Source organism: Mycteria americana, chromosome 1 (genome assembly GCF_035582795.1).
Source record: "Mycteria americana isolate JAX WOST 10 ecotype Jacksonville Zoo and Gardens chromosome 1, USCA_MyAme_1.0, whole genome shotgun sequence".
Classification (NCBI taxonomy): domain Eukaryota; kingdom Metazoa; phylum Chordata; class Aves; order Ciconiiformes; family Ciconiidae; genus Mycteria; species Mycteria americana.
In genome coordinates, this window is record NC_134365.1 from 28,287,630 (window position 1) to 28,312,853 (window position 25,224).

At 44.7% G+C, this 25,224-nt stretch overlaps 1 protein-coding gene across 15 annotated transcripts in view; it reads right to left on the minus strand.

Moving 5' to 3' along the window:
- ST7 (suppression of tumorigenicity 7) overlaps nt 1–25,224 on the minus strand; it is a 161,523-nt gene that overhangs the window by 108,458 nt on the left and 27,841 nt on the right. For 3 of the 15 annotated variants that reach the window (XM_075493489.1, XM_075493470.1, XM_075493480.1), the window contains one exon: nt 12,217–12,440. The exons of 7 other annotated variants lie outside the window; for them this stretch is intronic. In XM_075493489.1, the coding sequence (XP_075349604.1) occupies nt 12,217–12,347 (131 nt within the window). In that variant the 5' untranslated portion in view covers nt 12,348–12,440. Of the gene's footprint in view, nt 1–3,637; nt 3,749–12,216; nt 12,441–24,250; nt 24,322–25,224 lie in introns of those variants that run through there. 5 more of the 15 variants (XM_075493424.1, XM_075493435.1, XM_075493518.1 and 2 more) reach the window with 4 other exon arrangements.

The window sequence follows — 25,224 nt, forward strand, 5'->3', positions numbered from 1 at the left end:
TGCTGATCTACCAGACAGGGACCACCATGAGCATCTCCCTGAACAGCCCAGGCTGGAAGAGCACCTCCCAGACAGCTTCCCATATAACCCTCACAGTTTAGCGTTGCTGCTAGGTTAAAATAGCCTGGCACGAACAAATGCAGCAGTACTGAGAACATCACCTCAGACTTTCACAGCACGCATCTGAGGCCTTTCAACAGCATTGGGGTGAGGGCATACACGTATGTGTGCAATTCCCTCCTCGCAGCTTCCTACTGAGTTACTCTGTCTGGGGTATCTGAAGCACACATGGTGCACGTTCTCAGACACGCATGAAATGGCTCTCTGAGCACCTCTTTGCTCGCTTTACAGGCTCTGAACCACACCCTGCCCCATTTCTTCCCATTACACAGACACATTTGGTGGAGCCGCGTCGCCCTGACCTCCCCCAGCGCTGGTGAGGCCCACCGACTGTGGCTGCTCTCACATTTCGGTTTAATTTGTGCCCGTGTTGTCTGTCCTGTAGGCCTGCAGCTGCCAGTATTATGAGTTAGACAAGGGATGTTTGCTGGTTATTTCCCCTAGGCTTGGGGTCCTCTCTTCTCCCTGAACTGAGGGTGTCCTTCTCGCGGGGACCAGCTCGTCACTCGTTCAGAGCCCCACCGCTTCCCCGCTTCGGTGCAGCACCGCAACATCATTTCACCTTCAAAAAGACTTCATTCTCAACCCAGTGCTTTATCAAACCAAGTTTTATTTACCCCCTACAGAATGTGAAACAATTACGGCAAGCAGATAAATCTGTCAGGTCAGCCGGAGAGGTGGTGCGGGAGGGAGAGCCGCCCCCCCATGCATACAGCCGCCGATACCCCCCCGGCGGCGCGGCTGCAAGTGGGTTGGCACAAAAGCACTGAAGGCGAAGGGTCTCTGGCACATACGTTTCCCGTGGGGATCATAAAGAGGACACGTGACGGATGGAAAATACTGAGCATGACCGTATGGCAACTACCCTGCCACAGCACAACCCTTCCCACGGACACTTCACGGGGTTTTTGGCTGGCATACCCCCTCCTCGCTCATCACGCGCCGGAGCGTTTGCAGCCGTTCGTGCATCGCCTGCTGCCTTATCCCCCTTTACAGGCCGGCCTCGCCTGCTGTTTGTCTTTCCCTGCATCCAGGAGGCGATAAGCAGATGCCTGTGTTTCCACAATGGCCCTCGGACTATCTTTTATTGCCCTCCTGACTGCTCTTAAAAGCAAAAAGAAAAACCAGGATTGCTGAATGACAGTTGATTTGACATTTAAAATATTTTGATGCCGAGTGACAGAATAAAGGTTCTAAACCAGGATTTGCTTCTGAGCATTTTTCTTGGTTTTTTAATCAGAGAAAAGAGAAATAAAAGCCTAAACACTAAGTGTTAAACAGCAGGATTAAAAAAAATGTAATCTGCTCATTTCATGCTTTTTGGACAGCAGCAGAAATGGCTTCTGTCATGTTTTCAAGGACCAGATGATGCTGAATCTTATAAATGTATTTTATTTTATTTATTTTATGTTCTAGCCAGACAGAAATATTAACAATTAGTTGCACTGTTGTCATTTGACAACTTGGAAGTATGAAGAAGACAGAAGGAGAGGCAAGACCCAAAACCCCTAGCTGCGACTGCATTTTGATTAAATGAATTTTGGCACAACTTTCTTTCTTTGCAAGCAAACCCGCCGTTCCTCCAGCAGCGGTGCGGGCAGGGCTGGTTACGCAAGGGCTGCCCTGCGCAGGGGCGTGCGGGGGCCATCGCCAGTCACCCCGCTCCCCCCCCCGTGTGCCGGCAGCCGGCGGCAGCGGGCAGCAGGACAGCCAGCCCAACCTGAAGAGGAACTCCAGCGGCCCAGGTGGCCCCTTGGGTGCGAGGTCCAGGCCCGAGGAGAGGCGCAGGAGAGGGGGGCTGAACAAAGGCGAGGCCGTCACGCTGCCTTCGTCTTCGGACGGCCGGGGGGAGTGCGGGCACAGCCTCTGCTTGGATGGATGGCAACTAGCCATGTTGCGTTTAACCCCTTTTTTAAAGGCAAATAATGCCGCTAGAGCCTTCTGGGAAACAGGTAGCGGCTGTTACGGAAGCCCCTGTCGCCCTTTTCTAAATTGTGGGAACCATGGAAACAAAAGCAGCCACAGCTGCTGGTGGTACAACCCTGTGACTTTAGCCAAAAGCCCGATGTGACAAGCAAGCCGTTTATTAATGCACCTCATAAAACAAGAGAGGACCACGAAAATGAACAAGGCTGAATAATTTGACTTTCCAAGTATGCAGTACGCACTTTCTGCAAGAGGGCAGGTACGCCGCTGATTTTATCTCAAAGCACGTGAATATGCATTTTGCAGAGGCAGACCCCATAGACAGACAGGCTGGGGCTGACAGATCTGGCAGGGTATAAACAGATGCAGCCACAGCATTCGGCATCTCTGCTCACGCTCCACTGACCCAGAGCTGCAAACATGTTTACAACCATGCATGAAAAATGGGTCCCCAAACAAAAGAAATCTAAAAGCAAATTTTGTTTTTATGCTGCCTGACCTTGACCAGGTGTTGTGGCAGAGGAGGTGGGGAGCTGCCAGAGCCAGGCACAGAACCGATTAACCCTTTGGGAGCACGGGGGTTTGACAGCCGGCAGGACATGACTACGAGGTATCCCAATGCTCTCACCACTTCTCGGGAAGAGCCGAGCCGCAGAACGGGTCCCAGCCTAACGGCACGGAGACATTACACCACGCTGCACATTACAACGCTCTAAAAAAGCCACCGCTTCGTATTCAAATGAGACATGTTTTCAACATGCAGTACTATTTCTGTACAAAATACAGTGTAAACCCACTGTTTTCTATTTTCCGATAATCACTGGATCAGACCGGACTCCACACAGCCGCACTGTCACCAGCACCATTATTTATACATAAACCTCCAGCCTTCCTCCGTGGCCAGATTTGCCAGGTAGGTAGTTGTTCCCGCTGAAGCAAAACTGGCTTGCTTTCAATGACACACGCCTGCACTGCTATTATACAGCAGACTGCCTCAGTTAAGATTTTCCAGCACAAAGATTAGGAAGAAACAAATAAATGATCCTATTATTTTGCATTTTTCACCTCATATTTAGAATTCCACCTAATTTAATTTTGGATTCTCCAGTTACAGGAGGGATCCCACGCCAGCCTCCTTTTTCCCAGAAACAAAAATGAAGCAAATGAGCTAGTCTTTTCCTGCTGATTAAATCACTCTCCCCCAGCTCTTGCCCATCGAATGCTGCAGCATTCCCAGTCCCCAAACATACCATCCGCGTAGCGCATTCATTAGAGCATTCGCAACTCCCGATCATTGACAGATGCGATCTTATCAATTAACACATTCAAGCAAAACTGCCTTTTTCTCCCCATCTTTCAGTGGCCTGCTGACAGCCCTACGCTGCCTTGCTGCCGGCACCGAGGATGCACCCACAGTTAGGAGGTAGATGCTTCCCCTCCAGCATCTTTCGTCCCTTTGTAAACAGGCGAGGACCGCAGCTTTTAGCCAACGACCTACAGCAAAGGGAATGCAAGCGCGGTGGGTACAGCGAGGATAAAGCAAGCCCTATTCTCAACAGAAAAAGGATGTAAGTGGGATGCATTTACTTACATGAAGATTCAGTGCCAAACATGGCTGGCCCCAGATGCTGCTATTTGAAAAAGGAAAGAAGAAAAAAGAGTGGAAGACAGAGGGAGTGTATGAGAGTAGGGATGAGTGCTACACAGCAGGGGTCATGAAGCCAGACAATGCAGTCCAGGCTATCCAAGCTGCCAGATTCTCCTCTCCTCTCCTCTCCTGTCCTCTCCTCTCCTCTCCTCGCCTCCCTCCTCCTCTCCCCTCCTCTGCTCCACACCGCAGACAGCTCTTCCTTGCAACCGCAGCAAAGGTCCTTCTTCAGGAAGCAAAAAGCAGGCGCTTCTGTTTTAAATCCAAGAGATAAGGGCAGGCCAGCGTCCCTTCCGTGATACCGGCAGGCATAAATAGGTAGCGGCCACCAGATACTGCAATCCCCAGCCCCTGCTCTCCGTAAGACAATAGCAGGGCTTATGCATACACTGGATGACGTCAGGACACTGCAAAGACTGACTGCTGCTAACCCAGAGGCTCGGAGGGGGCTTGAGCGAGCAGAGCAATTCAAGTGGGAATTCCTTTGTCACAAAAAGCAGAAGACAAAGAACCAGACATATATTTCCCTCCGTAATGATAAAACCCCCACCCGCGGCTGTAACGCTAGCAGGCAAATATCGGCGTTGTATTCGCACGCCTTTTCTCAGCTGCACGAGATGCAAAGTGTTTCTGTGCAAACACATCACACAGAATAAAATTCGGGGACAAATGTCCACGTAAATGCCACTTACGGCATTTTCAGTAAAGAATAACCATGAATTTCTGTCACTAACTCTCTTCCTTATTTTTCCTTCAAAGAGAAATTAAAATCCAGGGCCAATCTACACTTCGAACCTAATTTTCACAGGAAAGTGCTAGCCAACTGTCTCATTCACCTAAATCTATTGTCAGAATATACTGTAGCAATGCTCTAACCATAATAAGTCACACGTTTAAACAAAAAGAAAAACCCCAAACCACACTGATCTGAGTGATAAAAAGGCATCCTAGCAACCAAAGAAATATTTTCCTTATTTCTTCTTTATTCTTCTAAACCATCTAGATCGAGTGTTTCTTAGCCTCTGCGAGTGCATTTCTGAGTGCATTGAGCGTATTTTTTTCTGACGCTCAGTAATTTTAAAATGTTCAAACGTAGAAACAAAGCCCTAAGCTGGCTCCTTCCGATCCTCCCACAGACAAAAGGAATTTGCCTGGCTTGTGCTGGCGAGAGCAGCCAAGCAGTAAGCTGATGGCTGGAAGCTACCAGACATTGGGGTCCATCCATAGGAAGGGCTGTCCGGCGGGGGCAAAACTGAAAACATTTTTGTTAAGTCTCACTGAACATGTATATGTAGCTCCAAAGATGGCAAAGACTGAAAAGCGCTGCTGGTGGATGAGCAGAAAGGAGACAGATGCAAGTCCATTAAGTGAAGCACTTAAAGAAAAACACCCCCACCACCCCCATTTCTGAGCTTTTGTAGGTTAACTGGTCCCAAACGCTCCTGCTGCTCCGTGTGCCAAGGGGGTTTGTGCTGTTTGCAGAATACGCAACCTGCCACCTCGAGCAGCAGGCTGGGAAAACAAGTCACACTGAAGGCAGGCAGGACCTGCCACCGGAGGATCTCAATGTGCCTAAATCGTTAGGGAACCAAGCAGGTGTCGGCCGGGGCCACCGCTGCCCTAAGAGCAGACTGGAAAGCAACATCTGGGTCGGAGCCACTGCCATCTGCTGCCACACCAGTCCCTCCGCTCCTGGCGAGGGGGAACGCCTCGAGAGAAAGTTTCTCTCTCTTATACAATGGTGAAGATAATGTAAGTTAGTGTACAGAGAAAGTCAAATGCAATCTCCTGCAAGCATTAGCATGGCTGTGATTTGCTGACAATGGGCACAAGACATTGTTCAAGCGTTAGATTCATTTACAATGTACCTTCCATACATCTCTCCACAAGCCAGCATGGAATATTTAAAGCAGCAAATATATTTGCTATTCAAAGCTCTCTGCTCATACGGTGTGCACGCCCACCAACGTCCGTATGGACCCTCAACAACCCTGGCCCACAGAGAGAGATCAAGAGGCTGTATAGAGCCTGACCTCCTTGTCCTCCCCGTCCTGGTGCAGAGGGTGGGGGGCACCTGCAAGGCACACCGAGCTCCTCTCCTGGTAACCTCTGTTGGCACAAAACACTCTTCAACTGTTTCCCTGCCGTCCACTCCACACGTTGAACAGCCTCTTGGTGTTCTGCACATGCCATGAGAATACTTAGGACCAGCAGGCTTTTGGGAACACTTAACTGTATCTCATCTGTGGAAGAAAGCCACGGGAGAGGCCATACCCTGGGGTGAGACATCTGACAACACACTCTCTAACAGGCAACTTTTATTCTCTCCATTGGCAGGCAGGACACGGGTGCATGGTGACTCAAATCGACCCTTAGGCAAAGACTAACCAGATGTCCTCAAGTCTGTACTTAAGCACCTGAATTAATGGCCTGGCTGTCTAATCGTAATGAATATTTGCAGGCATATGCATGGATGCTCAGCATCAGGAAGACACATCCGAACTGTTTTTGACCACAATGCTATAATGACAGTGGCACAAACCCTCTGACAAGGACCATAGTTTTGCTGTTCCCAGAACTGAACTAGTTATTTTGACTATTTAGAGCCAGTAACACCTCCTTCAGTCATAACAGCTTGACAAGAAGCAAAGCAAGTGTTCTGGCTTGGCTTTCCAGTGACCGAGGCAAGTTCACAAAGGAAATGGGTCTATTATGTACCGGTAAGTCTCCCAGCATCTTTAAACACAAACCGCTGGAACAAAACCCCTAGTGTTGACGTGCAATGGCTGAACACTAAGTTTTGCTCTGATGAGCAGATCTGAACTTCCCACAGCATTGTTTCCAAGGAAGATGCAAAACCTCAGGGCTTTCCAATGACATCCTTGAAGGTGTCACGGAGCCCAGGCCCTCTGCCAAGTTCTCATTACACTGACGCACATGTGCAATCGAAAAGCCTAAACAACCCACGCAGTATCTGTGGAAGGATTTCATAATAATCTATTTCATTAGCGTTAGGCTTGCCAGGTCAGTGCTTTGCCTTGTGGGGAAGGTGACTCTTGACAGGCCACTGAAATAATTTCTCTGAAATTCTTTCAAGTCTACCTAAAACACTTCGTAAAATGACTTAGAGAAAGTGTTAAAATCTGTTTCTGATCTACTGCTCTTGTAAGACCATAACCTTATAGGTTAGGCTAGCTGGTTAACAGAATTACAAATTTCTGTTTCCTACCCTGAGTTTTGCTGTTGGTTTGTTCTGCAAAGAAGGGCCAACGAATTTAATCTCTTCCTATGAGAAAGTTTCTCTCTCTTATACAATGGTGAAGATAATGTAAGTTAGTGTACAGAGAAAGTCAAATGCAATCTCCTGCAAGCATTAGCATGGCTGTGATTTGCTGACAATGGGCACAAGACATTGTTCAAGCGTTAGATTCATTTACAATGTACCTTCCATACATCCCTCCACAAGCCAGCATGGAATATTTAAAGCAGCAAATATATTTGCTATTCAAAGCTCTCTGCTATACATTCACATTTTCCAGAGAAAGGGTTGTGCTCCTCAACCATTGCCAATCTTGAGCAGATATTCTTTATTCCTCAATTTATTACCGCAGAAAAATAATACATGTATTTTACTTTGTTTTGTAAGGACATGTGTGTCTAAAGCCTAAAGCATAGTTTGAGTTGTAATAAAGAAGCTGGATAATGAAATGTTAAATTTTTATACAGATGTAAATTCTGCTTTTGAGTAATTTCTCTGAAGAAAAACAGTGCAAGCAGGAAATTGTGAGCTACCAACAGAGGTAGATTTGTACACGTGCCTTATGCTGATCCACTAAACTAGAAATCTTTATTCTCCCTTGTCACTAGAGAAGCATTTCATTTTGCGCTTAACCTCCTTTTCCACAGGAGAAACTCTGGGAACAGGAAACGAATCCATCCCATCTGTGAGGTTCTCCTGTCCTACTGCCCTGAGCAGCTCCCCTCAACAGGGGAGGTCCCACCTGTCTCCCCCTGGAGAAAGGGAACACGTCCCCTCTACAGGGAAAGTAGAGGATAATCTTCATTGTCCCCAAAGATGGGTAAGGATTTTCATTAAATTAGTTAAACTTTAATTTCCAAGTTCCCTGTTTTGTAAGGGCACTGAAAGTTTTTTAAGGCATTAAAAATTGTAATGCGTTTAAGGCGCTACTGGAAATCTCTGAGCGACTGTGTAGTTAATCCACACTATTCAGCAACCCCCAAAAGGCATTTGTTTTGCCTCTAGGAACATTAACTCCCTCCTAAAAACCCAGCGAGACCCCCAGTCAGCCACGCTGTGACAACCTCCAGCTTCTGTAGTTTTTGTCGGCTCTGCCAACAGCTCCCACACCAATCATTGATCGACATGACACCAAGAAAAAGGCGTTTTTTCAGGCTCTAGAGAAAAATTAAGCCAACTAGCATCACGTATCACTGAACTACAGCTCCTTGGCTTTACACTTCCTCTGGCCTTCTTGTGCTCAACTTCACTGACCCTTAATTAACTTTAACAAAGGTTTCTGGTGAAAGAAGTTGACGTCACTATTACACCAGGGAGAACCTACCGTGATGGTACAACTTCAGCTTCTCATCTCACAGGGTCATGGAACTAAGGTACAAACCAACCCCCAAACAACCAAACCAAACGGCCTGTGCTGATGCTACAACACCGAGTCCCCGACACAGAGGTGTGAACAATTACCCACCTGAGGGGTATTTTTCCACATAGGTTCTCACCTCCCTCACGAAATGATGCCGCAGTCTCGGAAACAGCACCTTTGGAGTCGTGGCCGTGGGAAGAGGGAACGCAGCGGCTGGGAGGGAGGAGAGCCCCGACAAGTGCTTCCCGGCAGGAAAGCGGGCAGCGGGGCAGGGGTCCCGCAAGGAGGGTCCCCTGGGGTCTGTGGCTTGGATTACATGGCAATCAGAGCCAAGGAGAGCAAATAAAGGCATGTCCCACTGGAAGGAAAAGTCTGAAGTGCTTCATTTGCAGAAACGCCAGCACGTTCCCACCGGGAGCCAGGCTGGGCGGCAGGGAGAAGAGCAGCCCAGAGCACGGGGCAGGCGGCAGAGCCGGGACCACGCCAGGCAGCCCAGACACGGAGGCAAGGGGACTGGCTAGCCGGACAGCGGAAAATATCCCTGAACATCTGAGCTGTCTGGAATTCCTCAGTGTTCTCCTCATAGCCTGCTCTTATCACCTTTTGTTCAAGGTTTTCCACCCGCGTTCCCTCTTTGCAACTCGCCGTTCCCTTACTGCATTGGCACAGAAAGGAAGGAGTCTGCCGGCAGAAAAAAAGCCAAGGTCTTCGTTCTGTTCAACATACAAAGAGGATTTTAGACCAGACTGATTTACTGATTGTGGGAATGGTAATTCTTTTTATTATTATTTGCTCCTGTGCTGATTTTTCAAATATTTCTGTGTAGTCCATATTGCATTTATGCAACCCCATTTCATGTAAAAATTCTTTTTCTGCAGCATTTTTAGCCAATTAATGCCTAGAACAACTAAGTTTTTTGAGTAAACATACACATGCACACATATACACACATGACAAGAAAGACTGAAGAACAAGTACTTAATTGTGCCACCAAAAAAATCTTTTTATGTCTGTGTTGGTCTTTAGCTGAGAGATGAAGTTCAAAAGACAGATTGCTTTTTTAAAAAGAGATACAATGAACCATAATAGCCAATCATTACATTACTGCAATGTCTTTCAAGTCCAATTTTAACAAAGATCTTAGCTGCAGCACTGCTCTGTAGATGATTACTGCAAGCCATTCACTACGGGTAGCGAGAGGCAGCTCCGAGGAGATGCTCAGCAATTAACAGAGGAAGTCCTGCCTGTTCTGCCTCTCCCAGGCCACCCTTCTGGGACACATCTAATGGACATGAAGTTCCAGTAGTTATGAAACGGTACAGTATTACACACAGAAAGCTAGATGTAAAGAACATTGCATACAAGAAAGAAAATAAGGAAGGACTAGCCCAGCTTAAGCACTTAATTCTAGGGTAAGGCTGAGATTGTGGATCTCAGGCAGGTGTCTAGCTCTCGTCAGAGGGCTGGGTGTTTGCTCCTCGTTAGCCTCATGATCTTGAACAAACCCCAAATCTTGGGCTCCTGTCTTCTCACAGGAACCAGGAACTTCTGTAGGCAACAGAGCCTTGAGATACTAAGCACTACAGTACCTACTTCTCTGGTAGTAGCCCCTGGACTCTACTTGAATACCTGGCATCTAATAACAGGGAGCAACCAGACAGAAAGATATTCCCATTCCGTACAACAGACGATACAGAATAAATCCTCCATTTTCAATAACCACTTCCCTTCCAATATTCAGCATGAGACTGGAAAACAAGGCAATATTATTTTATAAGTGGCAGAGTATAGCTCAACTTCTGTACAGTACTGTCAAAATATTAGGATGATGATTCCTCTTTTTATTTCATTTTTGTTGGTTTGGTTTTCAGTTTGGTTGGTTTCATTTTAAACATAAAACTGTTTATCCACAAATGTCTAAGAAAGACAGTGTGACAATCTACTCACCGTGTGCAAATGACATATCAAATCCAAATTACATGTGTTATTTTTTCAATAACGTCAAGCCCCATGGCTCAACAGAGCATGTGTAATGGCTTCGTTAAATTCTGAGGGCAGTTTTTGTCCCAAATGCATGCAATTGTGTGATGGAATGGGGCCACTACTGTATCTGAAAAACGTACCAGCAGAACACACTACCTTTTGATGTGATCCAAGGAGAACTTAAAGGAGCAACCCATCAGCACTGTGGTTAAATTAAATACATTTAAATAACTACTTATCTAAATGCATTTTTAAAAAATAAAATATTAGAAGAAGAAAAAAAGTGTGTCTTTTCTACATTGAGGGAAATACCTGAAATATTTTGGTTTGGGTTTTTTTGTATCCTAATATCAGGGTCATTTCCAAGGATCTGTGCCACAGGACTGCACATAAGGTACACATGAAAGCCTTAAATGTCAGAGTGAACAGAGGTGGATAACAAATCAGAAAACAGATTATAAACAAACTATCATCATTTTTTATGCAACTCTGAGGGACCACAGATTAGGATTAAGTCTGACTCACAATAAACCGCATGCAAACTGGCACCAAAGGGAACATGTGTGCCCCAGAAAAAAACACAAATATCCAATTTATATGCATAAAAAATAAGTCGGAGAGATTTAGAACAGTACTAAACATTGCCAACATTGCATTACGATCCATATTAATAATGTCTGATCTAATGCCAAAACTTCACGGTTAGGAGTAAGTTTGATTGTTGAGAGAGGAAGATCAAATTTAAATTACTTCTCAGTCTGAGTAAACATAGTAAGAACATTAAAGCTGACACTATAAATAGCAATTATTTCATCGTACATACGGGAAAAATTAAGAAGGACTTCTAAGCCTACGAGGGAATACCCACAAAACAGTGTAAGAAGGTATCCAAGCAATTTAGCTGTTCCCATGAACATGCTCCCTGTGTCCCTGCTTAGTAACTCAGGAACCAGTCAGCCATTTCAACCCGACTTAGCGAAGGGATAGGAGAAACACAGTTATCCCACGTGCTGTGCGACAGCAAGGAATTAGTTAGGGAAGAGGTAACTTATGAAAGGTCCCTGCTGGATGTGCAAGTGCTGTGTTGAGCACACTCCCCAGGAGACATAAAAGAATTCATAATATAACCATGGGAAAAACGTCAAACGAGTTTTCTTGTTATTTTCCTATGTGGATACTTGTGTGCATAACAGTGGATAAGCTGACGTTGCAGCTGTAAATATAATACAGTTGTGGAGTCAGTGGGGAAACCAAGTCCACTGGAAACGAGTTTCACTAGTTCCACCGGACAAAACTGTACTCATTTAAGGATTTCAGTTTTTCCCAAGACGCAGCATTTCGGTGGTGTTCCAGCCACTCTTTCTATAGGTTCCACCCAGCTTCCATGCGGTGCCAGCCCAGCGGATTAGAGATGTAAAATTTCTCTCTCAGAATAAAAAAAATTAACCACAAAATTTAGTAAACGTTTGGATAACTGGATTATCATAGCTTTTCTTGAGAAAGGAGAGCTTCTAAGAGTCGAGAAAACAATCCAAGCCAGAGGCCCTCCTGAACCTGCAGCTTGATCGGCGTTAGGTTGCTGCAGGCACAGACGTCCACCGATGCGGGTCAGACTGCAGGCTTCAGGCAGGACGCCGGGACACAACAGTCTCATTTGCTGAACACCCAACAGCAGAAGAGTAAAACCTCTTCTGGAAATGCAACATTCTCCAAATTAAAAAAAAGGCTTATCTGGATAAGGGCCAGCCTGAGGAACAAACGTATGGTGAAGAGGAAGCCACCGCCAAAGCACTTAAGCATAGTCCCACTGGCTTTTAGGAGAAGTAGGCTCTTAAACTTGACAGACACCTTGGAAACGTTCTCCAAAACAAGGCACTAGAGAAAACTTCAGGCATTTAGTCATGGTACCAGAAGGCTTACCTATGCACGTAGAAGAAAATAAGATTGGAAAAGGTAGTGGCATCTGCCCTCCTCACAGCAGATTCAACTGCATCCTTCCCACCAGGTGTGAGCCACAAAGGAAAACTGCAGACTCCCATGTCCAACTCCATGTGGGAACTCAACTTAGGATGTACAGCAGACCTTTACTAGGAGCTCACAGCACTTACTGGTTCACAGGGTTCCTCTCACAGCAAACCACCGTGCTGCCAAAACACAAAGAAACCTCAGTAACTGTGGCTTACCCCTTCTGCCTGGTGATGGTCAATGTATGAACACCATGGTAGAACCGTGATTCCAGATGGGCATGATAATAAGTGGCACAGCAACTTAGTGGCAATTAAATGATCAGCCATTAACATTATTCCAGTTTCTCAGAAACTTGATACTAGCTGTGGGCCTCCCTCTGAGCAGACCATGCTGCCCAGGGCCAGGGTGCTTGTATCCCCTGGAGAGGTGGGTGGTGGTACCCACAGAGCTGCTGTATTCCAGCAGCGCAAGGAGAGGATGGAGACACGGAGGTTGCAGCTCCCAACCTCCACAGCACCCATCCCAGGAAAGTCATCAGCATGATTAGAGAGCACTGATTTTCTGAATATTTTTGTTGTCGGTTCAGCAGTTGCCAACCCCAGCAGTGCCTATTTCTCTCTGCTGACTACAGAGAGAGTAAACACAGAGTCAGGCTTGAGCAGCTCAGATGCAGAGATCTACATATGCACAGAAGAAGTGCCTCCTTTGTGTCTGGGAGTTTTAGGGGAAGCATAGGAAAAGGAGAAGGCTGTGCTGGGGTCAGGGGCCCCATACTTCAAGGAAGGAAAAGTAGATCCCTGCACTCCAAACCTACCTTGAACTGTGACCTCTGCTATGGGCACAAGTTCCCCTTGCACAGGTCTCAGGCTTCAGCATGACTGAGTCACCCAAAGAGCAGGTGTTTAGCTGAGAGAGACACCCTTTTCCCCCCTGCAGCTGCATAAATCTCCATTACACCAGTGATTTAACAGTATCGTGATACTTAGAAGCACTGTGCCACTTCTCTGGCTTCAGCATCATCAAAGATTCAAGGGCTTGTGTCCACTACTAGATGGCACACAGAGTTTATCAACTCCATCAGCCCAGGCAGGAAGGTCATGCTGAGCAAAGCATTTGTAGATACACAAAGCAGATAAAATCAGCAGGCGTCACTTCACCAGAGAGCAAGTCTCCCCTGCCATCGGGGACATTCCTCCTCCTAACAAATTTAAGCATGGAGACGCATTCCTTTCTTCAAGTCGAAGGGTTTGTGGCCCTTTCGACATACCTGATTTGTTTACTTAACGCCGCCTAATCAGTTGTCAAACCAGACTGAAGAGCTTCAGCTTGCAGCAGAGCACGTGCATACGGCTCTGCTCAGCCTGCAGGGTAGGCAGGTCGCCTCCCAGCATCCCTCGTTGATGCTTCAGGAAACCCATCAGCCTTCAGATGGCTACGGGCTCTGCTTAGCTCTATTTGTTGTCAGTCAATGTTATTTACCCACTTCAGCCTCCGGCCCTGTTTACACTACAGGCAAGTAGTGTTTGACACCACTTACCCTTCGCAGAAGATGGTTTGGTGGTTGGCCAAAACACAACCTCAAGCACAAGGAGCGACTCGCCTTCTGCATTTGGTTGATTAAGGCTGGCTCCGTTCTACCGTGGCCATGCTGTGGGACCCCTGCGGGCACCCCGAGGGCAGAGGCTCGTGGGTCCTTTAAACTTTACACAAGCAGCATGACAAATGTATCTTGTGTAAATAGTTTCATCGTTTTTAATGAAAATTCTCAAGAAAACGTACTCCGAAATAAATGAGACAGGCTATTGTGCCTTTCTCCAGCTCAAACCAAACATCACTGGAAACAGTGCACTGGATGAATGCGGTCCAGTATGGCACCTTCCCTGATCTCAACCCCCACATCTCTTCATCAACTGGTAAAAGCAGACTTTCAGGCTTCACTACTTTTCTTGTTGCTAATTGTGTGTTTGACTGAAACTGGTACAACACATGACAGGTAGGGAAAAGCAAAGGGTTAAGTACTTTAATAAGAAAAGGGTATGTGATATCAATGTCCAACTATGAGCATACAGTCTCCCCTGGCATGCAGTGTCAGGTCCCAGGGAAAAGACCTCAGCGGAAAGTCACACTATGTCTTAATCATGTGCTCAGCGTGCCCTTTATTCCAAATATCTTCCTCGTGTCTGTGCGGAGAGAGTTAAGACTCTTCTGGAACATTGCTTTCATTGCACACAATAATTGCTTTTTACCGCAGCAATTATTTTTACAGAATATATTCCACAAAAAAATAGTTCACTCGGTTCAACTTCAGCCCGGCATTACAGATGCAAATGAAAGCAACACGTACGTGAATTTGTATTTCATCAGCAAACTAACCCTTCACCGACTTGTCATTGCCAGTTACTAGCTTGAATTAACATCAATTTAAATGCAGTTAGTAGATAACAGTCGCTTAAAGAAATGCCAATAACTTTTCTTTTGCTCTGAAATAACATAAAGGATTTAAAAAAACCACATGTTGAAACGTGCCCTACGTGTCCTTTGATAAGCGCCCGCGGTGACGCAGGCAGTGGACAGACACACACTGCACGCTCACCGTGGAAGCCAAAAGGGAACTGGAATAATTTACGTGCAATAGCGACAGTCATAGTTCAGCTCTGCTGCAAAGTGCAGTAGATTTACATGCACTAAGTTACAGAGCCAGATGTCTCCAGGGCAGGAGCTTTCTGAAGGGGTAATTTCCTAGTTCGCAAGCTGCAGTTAAAGCATTTATTGTCTTTAAAATCTGTCTTTTTAATTGTTCTTGTTTTCTGTTGTTATTAATATTGCCTGTTTAAAACAGAGTTCTTCACTAGTTCAAAACAGACGAGGACTACTATGTCTCTGGCACTAAACACGAAGCAAAACCAAATCAAATAAAAACCTACAGGACCAGGTGATGGATAGAGTGGACAGACCCCTTGCAAAAAGTCATGATGAAGTGGTAAATCACTCTCGGAGGATGGTTGAAATGGAGTAAGACAGTCATGTCCACAGATCTTCATTCAAGCCAAAATCCAAGTTAGATGAAATGGGTGCAGCAAGGTGGCTACTTGTTCCACCTACCCGGCCACAGCCAAGCTCAGGTCCCATCCCTCCTCTTCCCAGACCTACCCCACGCCTGCCCTGCACTTCCTAACCCAGAGCTCTGCTGTACCAGTGTTCATCCCTCCCCCTGGGGAGCACCCAGCCCTTTCCAATGCACAGCCAAGTCCCTCCTCTTCTCCAGCCCATGGAAGAACCTTCCTTGCTCCTCTCTTCTGCCTTGCTCCATATCCTCTGCTTTAAGCCTCTCCTAAATCACCGCACAGAAGCATAGGTTGGAAGGGAGCTTTGAGGATCATCTAGTCTGAGCCCCCTGCCCAAGCAGGACCAGCTGCAGCAGGCTGCCTATGGTCACGTCCACCTGGGTTTTGAATGTCTCCCAAGGATGGAGACTCCACAGCCTCTCTGGGCAACCTGCTCCACTGTCTGACCACCCACAGAGTAAAGAAGTGTTTTCTCTTGTTTGGACAAAGTTTCCTGTGTTTCAGTGTGTGCCCGTTGCCTCTTGTCCTGCCACTGGGAATCCAACCTGTGTATCCAGTCCATCTCAAAGGCTGCAGCCCCTCCTGGCCCAGTCTCCACCATTCTTTGCAATCTCCTGATCAAAATACCCTTCCATGTCAGTCAGAGGTCCCTTGGATAACAATAAGGAGACAAAAACATGCACAGTTTATTTAAATAATGTCACTTACAGCATATGTCCATATAACTTTTTTTTTCTTCCTTTTTCTAAAATAATCATGTTTTTTGCACATGCCTTTAGGAATTCACCTGAAATTGAAACTCAGCCTTAACAGCTGAATATTTTTCAGACTTCTGTAATCTGCCCAAGTCTATTCATGCAAGAAAAGTATTCTGTCCAGCACTGCATTTGAGGTAAAAAGACATACAGTGAAGTCAGCAAGTTTTAAGCAGCAGGAAGCCTGGATCCGAAAGCACAACATCGTGCCTTCTTCCTAATGCAGAGCAACTGAAGCATAAACATAGATGTCTGTGAGGCATACTTTATAGTGAAGACTTTAACAAACAATCCATTACTTTTGCCAAATTAAGTCCCCAGTAATGCTAATGATTAGATTGAGCTACACTGCAGAGTGTACAAGAAATAGGTTTTAGTACATTAATAAATACTAGTTATAAGCCACAGAAAGTGTGTCTTTGCTTTCTCCCTTTCAGCACCTTTAAAAAAACCAGAAATTGCAATATTAACAGAGCTATTTTGCAGACCTAATAGTACAGAAGTAACTCTTTCAATTGCAGCCTAAGGGAAAAACCATGCTATGAAGGCATGACTAAACATTTCCATGTCATCAAGCCCAATGAAACAGATTGTGTCAGGCAGTTCTGAAGTTTCTGCAGATACAGAAAGTTCATTAGAGCCTTTGATTTCATATCCTCCCAAATCAAGGACCTGTCCATAATGTACTTTGGGATATAGCACAGTACATAGGCTAGACAGTAGTTCAGAAACAAATAATGATTTATATTTTTTGAAAGTTAAAATGCTTTCTATTGTTTCTTGAAAATAATCACACAACTGATTTACTTATTTGCCTTTGTTGCGAAACAATTGAGAGTTTCTGAATTTCCTTGATTTGAGGCATCACTGACCTCAAAGAAAAACATTACCTTCTCAATCAAGTCTTTATTTTTTTCTTCCAATTGAGAGATGAATTATACAGTTGGCAATGAACAAAACTTTTCATCCTCTTAAGATGCATAATTTCAGCTCAGGGTGAATATTGAAAACCGGGTTGTTTAATTTTCTTTCACAATCAAAGAAATCCATACTTCTGGCAATACTGCAGCATAATTTCATCACTTCTGCAGCAGCCAGCTATGGATTTCTGTATTTCTCAGCACCAAAAGTTCACAAACTCATGCCTTTAGAGGCTCTACTAGAGCTGTTTTATGATCCCCTTCACTTGCATGCAGTTGTGGCCCGGCACCGCTACTCCCCTTTCAGCAGCCATGTGCTCAGTGAACCCACGTGAGCCTGTGCTCCTTAAACCCACCTTTTGGTACTCGCTCTCCTGAGCGGCATGCGGGGAACCAGGTTGAGCAGAACGTGGGGAAGAGCACGCAGCAAGACCGACTGCGCACCCACAGAATGCTGTTCAACGGAGCGCAGTCACCACTGACTCACGGCCATCTCTGCCACCTTTACTGATCTGTGGGATCAGTGGGTTCCCATTACCTGGGATGCTATTAATGCAGCAAATGTTGTGGTCGTGATCAAGCTAACTAAAAATACAGCCTTTGGTCACCTTTGTACCCACTACATACCAGACCAACAGATCTAAAATACTGTTCTCCAAACAGGCAGAACTCAGCCGTTGGATAAAATAGCCTTTAGATACCAACAGACTGCATGTCTAATCTGTTCTTTTAAAAACAGTACAGTTCTTATGGGAAATATAAACCATCCTTTTTCATTTCAATGATGGCTGAAGTAATTTCTGAATAAAGTTTAAAAAGAAACGTAAGGTTCTCTAGATTTAAAGGTGCTGCTTATATGGGACCAGAGTACTCCATCTCAAATGACAAGAGGTGGTCTCAAGGCACAAGGTAGTCCAGGGAAATGAAGCACATTCCCACAAAGGTGGATCTAGTGCAGTCTCTGAATTCCCACTGCGGAGGGAGAGCTCACCAGGCATCTTCCACTCATTCTAACTCTTTTGCCCTTTTATCTATTTGTTCATTTATTTATCGCATAGAGTTTGCTGTCTTCAAGCTACCAGCAGGACCTTAGGAAGGCTTTTGTCCTTTCAAAGTCTAACCTAATTGCTCCTACGCTCAAAGAGAAACCACTTCTCTTTCCTCTTGCATCCCACAACCCTCAAGACCTTTCTACAACCTGCACAACTGATACGAAAATGTTGACAGCAGAGAGCCTCCTAGTACCTCCCCCACCTCCAGACCCTGATCCTGGGTAATAGCTCCAGGAGCTCCAGTACAGTTCCTATTTAAAAGCTTCAGACCCTGCCAGAAGGAGCTGGGTTGTCAAATTTCAAATCTGTGCTCTCGACACAGTACTCAGATGCATTTCTGCAGTAATAAATATTAGTGCTCCTGTGTGGCAAGCACTTGCCCTTTACACAGACATGACTGAAGCCTTGCAGAAGTCTTCCTCCTTGCGCTCCTCCTATTCCTCACTCGTTTCTAGTCCAGACACAGCCTTCCTTGACTGAGAAAAGGAACTAGTGACCACCCAAGGAATGGGGGACAAGCACCTGCCCTGCCAGGGTCCAGAGATTCCCCATCAACCACCATCACTCACCCTACCCCCGAAAAAATCACGCACATCATGAGCCTCCTTGCATGCCTTGGAGCCCACCTCCACTGCCCTGGAGCAGACCTGACTATCCCAGTTTTTCCAAATCCCTGATTTTGCTTTGGCAGGGAGCTAAAAAAACTATCCAGAAGTTGTTCTTATCAAAAAACACCTTCACAGGACTCGAAGGACAGCAAAAGCCGTGTCTGAGAAATAAGAGGCTAATGAAAGCACTATGCAAGAGACTGTCTAGTGTGGCCACAGCAGTGCAACACAGAGCTCTTTCCAGCAAACAGTAAAGGACCCAAGCTAATATCGCTGGATTGCTGCGTGGCAGTGACCCACATGACAGACCAGGGTTATTTTACAGGTCAGGCAAGGCTTTTGCTGCTACAGGGATGCACTTGTATTTGCAACACTGTTTTTTCTAAAATCCTTATGGGACTGCAATGGGCAGCTGCGCTTCAAGGATCAGGCTCTGCTGAAAAGCCAGAGCGATCAAAAGAGGCCGCAGAGAAGTGACAGACAGTCAGGAGAGACTGAGGTGTGAGCACAAGAGAAAATGAATGGCAGGAGACGGGAGAAAGTTTACGGAGTAACGCGGCAGGGAGCGTCATCTGTGCGATCCCAGCTGCACGAGCCACATCCTGTGACCGAAGAGAGCACCAACAGTAAACCTCCTCCGAACCAGCACGGCTGTCAGAAGAATTTTCCCACAGTAAGGATCACATTTATCGCTCTGCGCCAGAAACAATATTGCATTGTAACGTCCCCAGGATTCCAGCAGACAGAAGGAAAAACATCCAACCTCAGCCACGAGCAAACTCTGGGAAGCGGCTGAAGGGATGAGGAGCAATGCTCTTTGGGCTGCACTACACCATGGCAGGTATTTTACGTGTTGACCACATGGCCAAGCACAGTGACATGAACTCAAGTGAAGAACAGAGACTAGATCTTCATAAACCTTAAAAGGCTGATGATCAAACAACCAAGCTTCACCTTACCTGTGAATGCAAGGGAAAGCTGAAAAAGGCCAGAAACCCCCAGGCATTAGATAAAAGCAAGTCTCTGAAGCTTATGGATATATATGACCAAAAGGAAAAAAAAAAGGTAAAAAAAAGAAGAAAAAAAGAAAAAAAGAAACAGGAACACTGAAGAACTTGAAGGGCTTTCTCTATGTGAACAATCTCACAGATCTGTCACTGGGAAGAGAACATGGTGCTGGCCACGGAGACAACACTGTGGACTTCTCTGTTGAAAAAACCCCTAATATTTCCAATGATTTTTTCAGGGATCATTTTTAAGTTTCCCTAACATGTGGCAAAGCTTATGTCCTCTTAAGAGTTATACTTTTCTTCTTATCTGTAATGGTCACTGTTATTTTTCTTCCTACACATTTTTCACGTAATCTTTCCCGGCATTCGTATGAGAACAGGATTTCACAGCCACTCTGTTTTTCTTTCAGTCTGGGACCACTCTATGCTTTCTCACAATCCTTACAGCAGGAAAGCTGTAGCCTACACAGAGAGGAAAGCATAAATTACACTATGACAGGTTTATACGACTAATTCTAATAAATATCTCTCAGTAGCCTCCTATTCACTGTCTCCCTAGAAAAGCAAGGAGGGATTTTTCTGCTGGCAGCATTTTCAACTGTATCAATGTATCTCATGGAAGCTCATTAATTTCAATGACACTTTGTCAGGGAAGCCCAGACAGGCTTGCAGGCCAGGAGGAACAAGGAGGACCTCTCAGAGCCCCCTGGTCAGAGCACTGGCCTGGGGTAAGACATACCAGACTTGACCCTATTTGATGCGCAGATGCATTCAATCTACTTTTTTTCACCTTGGAATGCTGTGAGTTGGGCTTTGATCAAAGCTTCTTCCCCCGCAACACCCTGCTGTGGCCAATTCAACTGACCCAGGGCCGGGCAAGCAGAGACGTGAAGTGGGGTGCCCGTGTCCCGAGACGCAGCCACCAGCACCCGCAGCCCAGCCCAGCCCGCCCCACTCCCCAAAGGTGTCTTGTGTTTTCTTGCATCGTTTTGTGGTGTTTTGTTCGGGTGCGCAGAAGTCCAAAACACTACTCAAAGCTCATTTAATTTCAGTAGGACCTTTATACATATCTTAGTTTCGTCCTATCTACTGCCACTGGATTTTTACTGGGGGGGGGCATATTGCAGACAGAAAGAAGTTACAGCCCTGAAAGGAGCAATGTCCAATGCTATCAAAATCGCTATACCATGTGCTCTGCTTGTGGCAGATCTATTCTTCTGTCATTCATCCTTTCATGGTTGTTTATTGTCCTGTTCTTATTGTTTCAAAAAACATTTCATGCCTTACCTCCATGTATTTATTTAAACATTGGTTCAGCTGTGTCATTGAAACTCTTAGAAACCCAAGTGTCTTTTTCAAAAGTTAATTAGGAACATCTTCATTTAAGTACCATTGGCTTGCCTAGAAAGTCACGTCACTTTTGAAAATAGGATTTAGATGCGTGACGATGCGGAAGGAAATTCAGAACAACTTCATTCTGGAGACATTAACCATTCCAGTAGCTCACCTGTACCACTGATCCATACCCGTATTATTTGTTACCGAAGTCTCTTATCATTGATGAATGCTGCAGACTAAATGCTGCAGAGGCCAGAGAGGTCTGTGTGTTCACGCCTGTTTAAATCATACAGACTATGACGGTCTAGGATTAAAACCAGAGGCTGAAGGATGATGTCCAAAAGCTAGAAGCATTTTGTACTAAAGCATCTTCTGCAACGCTCACAGAAGCGTTTCTTCCTATGTTACATTTGACATGCAACATACCAAATTACGGCTTTCTACCCTCAGACTAACTCCATTCTCTGTATCACGACCTCAGTACAGAAAATAACTAAGACTTAAAAGAGCAACATTAAAAAAAAAAAGAAAAGTAGAATTAATCTGGTGATAGAGTTCTTGCCACCTTAATCTATCGAGTCTCCTTTTCTGATTGTATATAGAGAGTTGCACCAACTTCCAGAAATATTGAGAAAGTCTTTTAAAATTTTCCCTTACGCAAGACGTGCAGTGGGCTTCTCCTTTGGCTCTCCATGAAATGCCTTTTACCCAACCTCTCTGCACTTTTCCTTTTCAGCCCAAGAACAGAGTATCTGACCCCACCCCCCACTTTTTTGTTGTGAAACTGGAACGTGCCCAACATTTTTTTCTCAGTAGGCAATTTATTTTTAAATCCATGGCTAAGAATGCAGCATAATATATTTTAAAACAAATGTTCTTAGTCATCATTTCCATAATATTTCAACCCCTCCACAGGAAGTATGATTCAGAATAGCAACAGAATAAAAACCAACGGTTTTCTATTAGCAAGTGTCCACAGCTCTTCATTTCAAATCTCAGCAATAATAAAAAACTGCAGTAACGAAAACTTGGATGAAGACTGACTCTTTGCAATAGCACTAATCAACAAATGGAGATCTGTCTGAAAGCTACACTGTGTTTCAGTGGCACATAGTTGGTCAGCTACTGAAACGAATGCCAAAATTATGTTGTCCATGTTAGGAACATGACAGACCTTTTAGGTCTTCAAACAAGTAAAGTTTGATATTTAATAGGAGATAATATAGGTCTAAAACTAGATCGCCTTCCTCAAACAAATTCTCAATAGATCCCAACTGGCCACTTCTCCTAAGGAAGGTTTTCTATCCCAGATGAGGAGAGAGAAGGTCTCCTATACCATAATTCCCTGTTACTTCTTAGAAGCACATACATGCACAGAAAGTGAGGTTCAATGCCTGGTACTTCTAACAAACTAGTTCATTCCTCCTTCTTTTTCCCGACAGCACTGATAAATACAGGTAAGCGTGTTTTGTGTCAGTGATGAGGAAGGGTACATGTCAGGTCTGAAGTGTCAGGTTCACATTTTAAGGTTTTATAAATTAAGCTTTTATAAATACCAAGGTCATGGAGCTACCCACGAGTCTGGGCAGGCAATTTCGGTCACAACCAGGAATTATTCCTTGCTTCCCTACTTACTGCATTACACTTTGGTACAAAAGTGCTCCTGCCATAAGATGTAAAAGTAGATGAATCTCTCCACTGCACTTAGGGATCATGTAGGTAATAAGATACTTTATTGACTAAATGTATCTTACTGAGTGCAGCTAGGGGAAAAAATAGGATATACTACTGCAAATAAATTTCCATTAAATTGCTACATTTCTTCTTTCCTTTAGTTGAATTATTACTTTGGCTTTGCTCACTGTCATGAGTTTTTATTTTTAAGTTCTTTCTACTAAAGCAAGTAGGAATAGGCTGCATGTGAAATAATAAAAGATATGCTGCTATTTTTCATACGAAATTATTCAAAACCACACACAACTTAGGTTCAAACCACAAATTTGTGACCAAACATACTTCTATTCATGTTGTCATGAACTTTTACCTATAGAAGCAAGTGAGAAATCAGCTATTGACACCACTGTGAGCAGGTCAGACCATTCATAAAAAACTGCAACAGGATAATGTCACCCCGGAATTAAATAAATTGTGTAAAAAAACAAGTGGTAATCAAAACATTCAATAGTCCGACCTGTATTAAGCATTTTTTCTCAACTCCAATAAAAGGTTCAAGACATTTATAAGACTATAACTTAGTCTATAAGTTACAAGACACTGTTTTATAAAATTGGCTTAACAGAGGCAGCATGGGCGGAATCATGGACCATGTCTGATGTTCGAAAGCTGTAGCATTTGCTGCCCCGCTGACAAGTGGTTTGACAACTGGAAAGAATTTTTGTTGTTTGAATCTATTTCTCTTAGAGAATACACTGCACCTGACAGAAAGTGTTTGCAGAAAACAGTATCTGTGCCTTTGTCCAGACCCTGCATATCCACAGACTGGACCCTGTTTGAGTACCTGTTGTACTCTGAGGAGGAGAGGACATTCATCTCCATGGCCATGGAGCTCCCAAGGATATCTACCTTCCATGGCAGTATTAACAGGACATTAAATAAGAAAAACAATTGCACCTCCACAGTTATTTTTGCAATTAGATTCCCTCAGAAAACCTATTTGTCATCACTAATGAACAGGCTCTCACCTCATATTCCTGGCAGAGTCCAGTGGTCTCAGACCCAGGGCTCAAGACACAGCCTCCTGGAGCCCACAGGTATCTAAGGCAGATGTCTCCCAGAGAAGGGGTATGGACGTGCCACTGCCCTGCTTGTACTTACATGGGACAATCTATCCAAACAAAATGGTGAAACAGAACAAGCTCTCTAGTCACAAATGTCTTACCTTGAAAAAAACAACATAAATCCAACACATCCTACCAGCTGGAACTTACCCCATCCTAAAGCCCTGGGTTTACCCAAAACCCCAAATCCCAACATTCCTTCTTGCCTCTTCTGATTTTTGTCCATTAGGGTAAAAGGCCTCTATTCCTATGTGATCTCCTTTTTCCAAAGGCATTTCTCTTGTTGTCCATGCAGTTGACAGAGCAGAAATCCATCTTGGCTCACCAGCATGGTTGGTTTCTGCCTAATTGCACAGGGAGACCTTCTAAAGTCAGGGGCCTCGCTGGCAGAAAACGACTGCCGCAGTTGTATGGAAAAGCTGTTTGAGTTCAGACGGTACCTTGCTGTGCCAGAAATCTCCTCTGGCCCTGACTGTCCATGAAGTATCACATCTGTGCTGAGACAGAAATGCTGTGAACCAGAACACAAGTTACAACTATCAATGGTTTTCATACACCAGAACAGAATTCATAACTTTATACAGGGATATTTCACACATGGTTACAAACAGGCCTAAAAGCTCCTGAGCTTCTCACTTACTAGTAAATAAAGAAAAAAGTAACAGTGATTCCTTAAGTTTCTGTTTCTGGTTAATGCTGAAGATGAAAAACTGTTAACAAACCAACAGCAGAAAGAAGACAAATATCTGGTAACCTCAAACAGAGCCCTACCTATTGATTTGAGGTAGAGAAGCAGGATTTTTTAAACACACCTACTGTTTCAAAATCTCTTCCAAGATTATGGACTCTTTCAAGTCCACAAAAGAAGTAGCAAGTAGTGCATAAAACTTCTTTAATCTTGGCTTTAGAGAAAATTAGTAATGGAAAAATTCATCAAATGTCTATGTCATACAAATTAAACTGTCAAAACCACAACACACAGTCAAGATCTTGTTAAGGGTGAAGCATTCCTGTGTATGACTTTACAACATCAAACTTTTAACGTCCACAATTATCTATAATTTCCCAACACTGTAAAAGGCTTTGGCACCTTGTTGTAAAGATTTTCCAAAGAGGTGGATTTCAGGATCATAGAACCATGGAATGGTTTGGGTTGAAAGGGACCTTCAAAGATCATCTAGTCCAACCCCCCTGCCATGGACAGAGACATCTTTCACTAGATCAGGTTGCTCAAAGCCCCGTCCAACCTGACCTTGAACACTTCCAATGATGGGACATCCACAACTTCTCAGGCAACCTGTTCCAGAGTCTCACCACCCTCATTGTAAAAAATGTCTTCCTTACATCCAATCTATCCTACCTTTTTTCAATTTAAAACCACTGCCCCTTGTCCTGTCACTACAGGCCCTGGTAA